The 8,841-nt window shown below is 47.9% G+C and overlaps 1 protein-coding gene across 1 annotated transcript in view; it reads right to left on the bottom strand.

Moving 5' to 3' along the window:
* Positions 1–2,991, bottom strand: part of LOC120024272 (synapse differentiation-inducing gene protein 1-like) — a 74,936-nt gene extending 71,945 nt beyond the window's left edge. The window contains exon 1 of the mRNA XM_038968468.1: positions 2,479–2,991. Coding sequence (XP_038824396.1) covers positions 2,479–2,991 — 513 coding nt within the window. The remainder of the gene's footprint in view (positions 1–2,478) is intronic.
* Between the last annotated feature and the right edge of the window lie 5,850 nt (positions 2,992–8,841).

Consider the following 8,841-nt stretch of genomic DNA (forward strand, 5'->3'; position numbering starts at 1 on the left):
GGTAACTCTGATGAACTTATCCTCTGCAGCAGAGGTAACTCTGGGTCTTCCTTTCCTGTGGTGGTCCTCATGAGAGCCAGTTTCATCATAGCGCTTGATGGTTTATGCAACTGCACTTTAAGAAATCTTCCAGATTGACTGACCTTCATGTCTTAAAGTAATGATGGAGTGTCGTTTCTCTTTGCTTATGTGAGCTGTTCTTGACTTAATATGGACTTCGTCTTTTACCAAATAGGGCTATCTTCTGTTTACCACCCCTACCTTGTCACAACACAACTGATTGGCTCAAACACATTAACAAGAAGTTAAGCTTTAATTTGGTGTATTGCCCTTGTATGAAAGTTACATATTTCAAAAAAATATTTGTAATTTTGCGCCCTGTCTTTTCAGCGGAATGTTGTCGAGGGGTTCCGCTAGCCATAAGAAGTTTAAGAAGGAAAGAAGTTCCACAAATTAACTTTTAACAATGCACACCTGTTAATTGAAATGTATTCCAGGTGACTACCTCATGAAGCTGGTTGAGGGAATGCCAAGAGTGTGAAAAGCTGTCAAGGCAAAGGGTGGCCACGTTGAAGAATCTCAAATATAAATATTTTTTGGTTAGTACACGATTCCAAATGTGACATTTCATGGTTTTTTATGTCTTCACTATTATTCTACAATGTAGAAAATAGTAAAAATAAAGAAAATGTAGTTGTGTCCAAACATTTGACTGGTACTGTATATATGTACAAATGTATTATTTTTCTTTTAGGTTTCAGGAAGAATTTCACTGTAAATTTACAGCATTATCCTGCCACCAGAGTTGCTAGCTTCATACTGTAATGTTGCTTTACAGCAGAGATGCTGTAATATACTTCACATTACTACTTTCCTTACTGTAAAACATTACAACATCCCTACTACCTGCTTCTCTATTCTACTGCCTAACCTGGTACCTGCTTCTCTATTCTACTGCCTAACCTGGTACCTGCTTCTCTGTTCTACTGCCTAACCTGGTACCTGCTTCTCTGTTCTACTGCCTAACCTGGTACCTGCTTCTCTATTCTACTGCCTAACCTGGTACCTGCTTCTCTGTTCTACTGCCTAACCTGCTACCTGCTTCTCTGTTCTACTGCCTAACCTGGTACCTGCTTCTCTGTTCTACTGCCTAACCTGCTACCTGCTTCTCTGCTCTACTGCCTAACTTGCTACCTGCTTCTCTGTTCTACTGCCTAACCTGGTACCTGCTTCTCTGCTCTACTGCCTAACCTGGTACCTGCTTCTCTGCTCTACTGCCTAACTTTCTACCTGCTTCTCTGCTCTACTGCTTAAACATGGTACCTGCTTCTCTGCTCTACTGCCTAACCTGGTACCTGCTTCTCTGCTCTACTGCCTAACCTTGTACCTGCTTCTCTGCTCTACTGCCTAACCTGGTACCTGCTTCTCTGCTCTACTGCCTAACATTGTACCTGCATCTCTGTTCTACTGCCTAACCTGGTACCTGCTTCTCTGCTCTACTGCCTAACTTTCTACCTGCTTCTCTGCTCTACTGCCTAACATGGTACCTGCTTCTCTGCTCTACTGCCTAACCTGGTACCTGCTTCTCTGCTCTACTGCCTAACCTTGTACCTGCTTCTCTGCTCTACTGCCTAACCTGGTACCTGCTTCTCTGCTCTACTGCCTAACATGGTACCTGCTTCTCTGTTCTACTGCCTAACCTGGTACCTGCTTCTCTGCTCTACTGCCTAACCTTGTACCTGCTTCTCTGTTCTACTGCCTAACCTGGTACCTGCTTCTCTGCTCTACTGCCTAACTTTCTACCTGCTTCTCTGCTCTACTGCCTAACATGGTACCTGCTTCTCTGCTCTACTGCCTAACCTGGTACCTGCTTCTCTGCTCTACTGCCTAACCTTGTACCTGCTTCTCTGCTCTACTGCCTAACCTGGTACCTGCTTCTCTGCTCTACTGCCTAACCTTGTACCTGCTTCTCTGCTCTACTGCCTAACCTGGTACCTGCTTCTCTGCTCTACTGCCTAACCTTGTACCTGCTTCTCTGTTCTACTGCCTAACCTGCTACCTGCTTCTCTGCTCTACTGCCTAACCTGGTACCTGCTTCTCTGCTCTACTGCCTAACCTGGTACCTGCTTCTCTGCTCTACTGCCTGACCTGGTACCTGCTTCTCTGTTCTACTGCCTAACCTGGTACCTGCTTCTCTGCTCTACTGCCTAACCTGGTACCTGCTTCTCTGCACCACTTCCCAATCCACTACCTTCTTCTCTGGTCTACCCCTCAATCCTAACCAATCCCACTGCTCCCCCAGCCAGCACACACAGGAGCTAGAGAGGATGGAGGCACAGCGGTTTCTACGTTCTACCAAACCACAAATCCGTTATCACACTTCCAGCAATTCCCCAGGTGCATGCTCACGTACCTGCTCATAAATCTACTTCTGAATCTACTATGGGAGGATACAACCGAGTGTTTCCTTTTCCTTACCTCGTAATCCACATACTCCTCCTCCTCCACCTCGTAGGAGACAGTCTGTATCTTCACGTTGTCTCCTTCTTCCAGCAGCTTGGCCTGAGGGTCCTCTGTGCTGCCGGGGGTCTCCACTGCTACAGACGCCTCCCTCTCCTTCTCTTTCTTCTCTGTGAAGGTAGTCTCGCAGCACTCGCTCTTATAATCCTTGGCCTTGACGCCGCCGCCTCCTCCCCCTTCCTCCTTGTACAGGATAAAGTTAGGCCTGTAGAAGGCCTCGACGGCCAGATGGAGGGAGGTGGCGTCCAGGAGTTGTTGGGCTTTCGTCTTGCCGTTGGGGTTGTTGTGTCCCACATGGGCCACCGTACCGTTGTTAGTGTTACCTCCTCCTTCTCCGCTGTTGCCACCGGTTAAGTAGTTGATGATGTTCTCCTGGTACTGGTTGTTAGGGAAGTCGCCACCGTAACCGTTGACGACGTGCTTGCTGTTCTTGTCCAGGAGCGGGTTCTGGAGCTCACTCATGTTCTCCATGGCAACGAGGGTTCAGGAGTCAGTGGAAGTAGCTTAAGAGGACCTCACTGAAGGTGGCAGCTACTGATGGTGTTCAACAGGATGAGAGCTGCAGAGAGGAGAGGAAATAAGAGAAGTTAGTCAACTCAGTTTTCCATCTCAGTGAAGCAGTGGTGTAAACACAATACACTGGGCTACTGAGAGACAACACTGCGTTTAACACTTCCAGAAGAATGTAATCAAGTTGTTAGTCTACTGGTAGCTGTTAGATAGATGTCTAAGGTTTAGCTAGAGTGGGGTTGCCAACTGTCCCATATTAGCCGGGATGTCCCTTATATTTGGCTAAATTGGTTTGTCCCATACGGGACCTCCCACATCCCGTATATTCATCCAATCACAGTATAGTGTAAACGCGCCAATTCCTGCAAAGTAATTTCTGTTATTCTTCGGTCGGTTTGGCATATCAAGGAAATATGGATAAACATGCAAAATAGAAAAGACTGTGCAGCTACAACAAACAATGTGAGGCAATAAAGATGTGTGTTAAGGCCGTCAGTGGTGACCCGATGAAAGCTTTCTGTACTTTATGCGTCGGGAATTCTCAATTGGCCATGGAGGGGTGAACGACCTAACTCAGCATGCATCCACAGAAATGCACAAGGCCACGCTAGCTAAAGGTGCTAGCAATATCGGTGCATTCTTCGTGACTTCTACTGCGGAAACTGACATACTTGGAAAACACCTCTCCATTTACCAGTTATTGAGCAGTGCCAACAATCGGATTCTGAAAGCTAGTTGCCCGTAGCTCATAATGCCTGCGATCAGCGGTCAGTGGATATTGAGACAATTGTTTTACAGATCTACAGACACCTATCAGTATCCACTTCCCGAAGAGAGGAACTGCGTGCATTTTTTTTTGTTGCATTTGTTGACATTGAGTGGCGTGAAATTCTGCGACATGTTTGCACACGATGGCTCTCTCTTCATCCAGCTGTTGATCGTCTCCTGCGAAGCTGGCCAGCTCTTACCTCATACTTCAGGTCCCTGGGGGAGACCTGTCCTGTGGCACTGAAGAGTATTTTTGAGTATGAAGAAAAAACAGGAGCTGCTGAGATTTATCTGTGCTTTTCCCACAACGTGGGGTGTGTTTATGACCAACTCGTAAAAAAGCAGGAGTTGCTGAGATTTATCTGTGCTTTTCCCACAACGTGGGGTGTGTTTATGACCAACTCGTAAAAAAGCAGGAGCTGCTGAGATTTATCTGTGCTTTTCCCACAACGTGGGGTGTGTTTATGACCAACTCGTAAAAAAGCAGGAGCTGCTGAGATTTATCTGTGCTTTTCCCACAACGTGGGGTGTGTTTATGACCAACTCGTAAAAAAACAGGAGGAAACAGCACTCTCCATCACAGATGTTTACGAGGAAGTCCAAAAGTAAACAATTTAAGATGCTTCAGCTGAAACAGAACAGTTTTTTTCTGAGTAGACCAAGCAGCTGATGGACAAACAATTGTCAGCACAAAGGTCCAAACAGCAACAGGACGTTCTATGACACTATCATTACATACATTGACAAGTGGTTTAATTTCTCAGCAGAACATGTAATGGTGAAACTGATCGGCCTCTATGAGTAGCTCTCCTTCACTGACCTGGAGCAGGTGGTGGTTGTCTTCAAAATGACAGAGACGGTCAGTATGGACCAACTCTATGAAGAGTTTTGTGCTAGCCGGGAGGAAATACAGAAAGCCAGACAGGATACCACAAAATACACCAGTGAGAAGTAGGTGGCAGTTTTCCAAAACCTAGGGAAAGCCAACTTGATCAACATGTTCAGGATTGTCTCATTTGTCCTCAGTGTGCCAGGCTCAAATGCCTTTGTGGAGAGGATTTTCTCTCTGATGACCATTAAATGGTCAGAATCAAGAAACAGATGCAGCACAGAGCTGATCAAAAATGAACTTCAAATATCTGGGAACTGTGACTTGTCATGTAATGACTTCTCTCTGGCTATGCAAGAGGAGAAAGGACAGCTTGAATCAGTCAAGACCAGCAAAAAATATGTAGACTTGGTGAGTGACTCATGCCCCTCTTTTCCTCTTTTGCATTTGAAAAGTAGTTTTTTGTTGTTGCTGTAAACATCCAAATTGTGATTTCTTTGATCATTTATTTTGAGGTTTATTCACATAAGTTTACATGATGATACAGTTTTAGTAAAGCTATAGGCTAAATGGAATATAGAAATGTTTTGCCTTTCAAATTGAATAAGACTATGAATATACACTTTATATTAATTCACACAACACCATAACCCCCACCCCCGTGGCCCCCTGCACTGGCACGCCACCCTTTGTCCCTTATTTGGTAGTGAAAAAGTTGGCAACCCTAACCAAGGGTGTTATGGACGGTACGCTAGGGTTTAGCCAGGGCGATGTGTACGGTACGCTAGGGTTTAGCCAGGCCATTGTGTACGGTACGCTAGGGTTTAGCCAGGCCATTGTGTACGGTACGCTAGGGTTTAGCCAGGCCATTGTGTACGGTACGCTAGGGTTTAGCCAGGGCGATGTGGATGGTCATCTTGGGATTAACTAGGGTGGACATTAGGCTAGGGTTTAGCTAGGGAGCTGTGGACAGTAGACTAGGGTTTAGCTAGGGAGCTGTGGACAGTAGACTTGGGTTTAGCTAGGGAGCTGTGGACAGTAGACTTGGGTTTAGCTAGGGCGCTGTGGACAGTAGACTAGGGTTTAGCTAGGGAGCTGTGGACAGTAGACTTGGGTTTAGCTAGGGAGCTGTGGACAGTAGACTAGGGTTTAGCTAGGGAGCTGTGGACAGTAGACTTGGGATTAGCTAGGGAGCTGTGGACAGTAGACTAGGGTTTAGCTAGGGAGCTGTGGACAGTAGACTTGGGTTTAGCTAGGGAGCTGTGGACAGTAGACTTGGGTTTAGCTAGGGCGTTGTGGACAGTAGACTAGGGTTTAGCTAGGGAGCTGTGGACAGTAGACTTGGGTTTAGCTAGGGAGCTGTGGACAGTAGACTTGGGTTTAGCTAGGGCGCTGTGGACAGTAGACTAGGGTTTAGCTAGGGAGCTGTGGACAGTAGACTTGGGTTTAGCTAGGGAGCTGTGGACAGTAGATTTGGGATTAGCTAGGGAGCTGTGGACAGTAGGCTATGGATTAGCTAGGGAGCTGTGGACAGTAAATTAGGGTTTAGCTAGGGAGCTGTGGACAGTAGACTTGGGTTTAGCTAGGGAGCTGTGGACAGTAGACTTGGGTTTAGCTAGGGCGTTGTGGACAGTAGACTTGGGTTTAGCTAGGGAGCTGTGGACAGTAGACTTGGGTTTAGCTAGGGAGCTGTGGACAGTAGACTAGGGTTTAGCTAGGGAGCTGTGGACAGTAGACTTGGGTTTAGCTAGGGAGCTGTGGACAGTAGACTAGGGTTTAGCTAGGGAGCTGTGGACAGTAGACTAGGGATTAGCTAGGGAGCTGTGGACAGTAGACTTGGGTTTAGCTAGGGAGCTGTGGACAGTAGACTTGGGATTAGCTAGGGAGCTGTGGACAGTAGACTTGGGATTAGCTAGGGCGCTGTGGACAGTAGACTAGGGTTTAGCTAGGGAGCTGTGGACAGTAGACTTGGGATTAGCTAGGGAGCTGTGGACAGTAGACTAGGGTTTAGCTAGGGAGCTGTGGACAGTAGACTAGGGTTTAGCTAGGGAGCTGTGGACAGTAGACTTGGGATTAGCTAGGGAGCTGTGGACAGTAGACTAGGGTTTAGCTAGGGAGCTGTGGACAGTAGACTAGGGTTTAGTTAGGGAGCTGTGGACAGTAGACTAGGGTTTAGCTAGGGAGCTGTGGACAGTAGACTAGGGTTTAGCTAGGGAGCTGTGGACAGTAGACTAGGGTTTAGCTAGGGAGCTGTGGACATTAGGCTTGGGTTTAGCTAGGGAGCTGTGGACAGTAGGCTTGGGTTTAGCTAGGGAGCTGTGGACATTAGGCTAGGGTTTAGCTAGGGAGCTGTGGACAGTAGACTAGGGTTTAGCTAGGGAGCTGTGGACAGTAGACTTGGGTTTAGCTAGGGAGCTGTGGACAGTAGACTAGGGTTTAGCTAGGGAGCTGTGGACAGTAGACTAGGGTTTAGCTAGGGAGCTGTGGACAGTAGACTAGGGTTTAGCTAGGGAGCTGTGGACATTAGGCTTGGGTTTAGCTAGGGAGCTGTGGACAGTAGACTTGGGTTTAGCTAGGGAGCTGTGGACAGTAGACTTGGGTTTAGCTAGGGAGCTGTGGACATTAGGCTTGGGTTTAGCTAGGGAGCTGTGGACAGTAGGCTTGGGTTTAGCTAGGGAGCTGTGGACAGTAGACTTGGGTTTAGCTAGGGAGCTGTGGACAGTAGACTAGGGTTTAGCTAGGGAGCTGTGGACATTAGGCTTGGGTTTAGCTAGGGAGCTGTGGACAGTAGACTTGGGTTTAGCTAGGGAGCTGTGGACAGTAGACTTGGGTTTAGCTAGGGAGCTGTGGACAGTAGACTAGGGTTTAGCTAGGGAGCTGTGGACAGTAGACTTGGGTTTAGCTAGGGAGCTGTGGACAGTAGACTTGGGTTTAGCTAGGGAGCTGTGGACAGTAGACTTGGGTTTAGCTAGGGAGCTGTGGACAGTAGGCTAGGGATTAGCTAGGGAGCTGTGGACAGTAGACTTGGGTTTAGCTAGGGAGCTGTGGACAGTAGACTTGGGTTTAGCTAGGGAGCTGTGGACAGTAGACTAGGGTTTAGCTAGGGAGCTGTGGACAGTAGACTAGGGTTTAGCTAGGGAGCTGTGGACAGTAGACTAGGGTTTAGCTAGGGAGCTGTGGACAGTAGACTTGGGTTTAGCTAGGGAGCTGTGGACAGTAGACTAAGGTTTAGCTAGGGAGCTGTGGACAGTAGACTAGGGTTTAGCTAGGGAGCTGTGGACAGTAGACTTGGGTTTAGCTAGGGAGCTGTGGACAGTAGACTAGGGTTTAGCTAGGGAGCTGTGGACATTAGGCTTGGGTTTAGCTAGGGAGCTGTGGACAGTAGACTTGGGTTTAGCTAGGGAGCTGTGGACAGTAGACTTGGGTTTAGCTAGGGAGCTGTGGACATTAGGCTTGGGTTTAGCTAGGGAGCTGTGGACAGTAGGCTTGGGTTTAGCTAGGGAGCTGTGGACAGTAGACTTGGGTTTAGCTAGGGAGCTGTGGACAGTAGACTAGGGTTTAGCTAGGGAGCTGTGGACATTAGGCTTGGGTTTAGCTAGGGAGCTGTGGACAGTAGACTTGGGTTTAGCTAGGGAGCTGTGGACAGTAGACTTGGGTTTAGCTAGGGAGCTGTGGACAGTAGACTAGGGTTTAGCTAGGGAGCTGTGGACAGTAGACTTGGGTTTAGCTAGGGAGCTGTGGACAGTAGACTTGGGTTTAGCTAGGGAGCTGTGGACAGTAGACTTGGGTTTAGCTAGGGAGCTGTGGACAGTAGGCTAGGGATTAGCTAGGGAGCTGTGGACAGTAGACTTGGGTTTAGCTAGGGAGCTGTGGACAGTAGACTTGGGTTTAGCTAGGGAGCTGTGGACAGTAGACTAGGGTTTAGCTAGGGAGCTGTGGACAGTAGACTAGGGTTTAGCTAGGGAGCTGTGGACAGTAGACTAGGGTTTAGCTAGGGAGCTGTGGACAGTAGACTTGGGTTTAGCTAGGGAGCTGTGGACAGTAGACTAGGGTTTAGCTAGGGAGCTGTGGACAGTAGACTAGGGTTTAGCTAGGGAGCTGTGGACAGTAGACTTGGGTTTAGCTAGGGAGCTGTGGACAGTAGGCTAGGGTTTAGCTAGGGAGCTGTGGACAGTAGACTAGGGTTTAGCTAGGGAGCTGTGGACAGTAGACTT

This window comes from Salvelinus namaycush, chromosome 29, assembly GCF_016432855.1.
Source record: "Salvelinus namaycush isolate Seneca chromosome 29, SaNama_1.0, whole genome shotgun sequence".
Taxonomy (NCBI): Eukaryota; Metazoa; Chordata; class Actinopteri; order Salmoniformes; family Salmonidae; genus Salvelinus; species Salvelinus namaycush.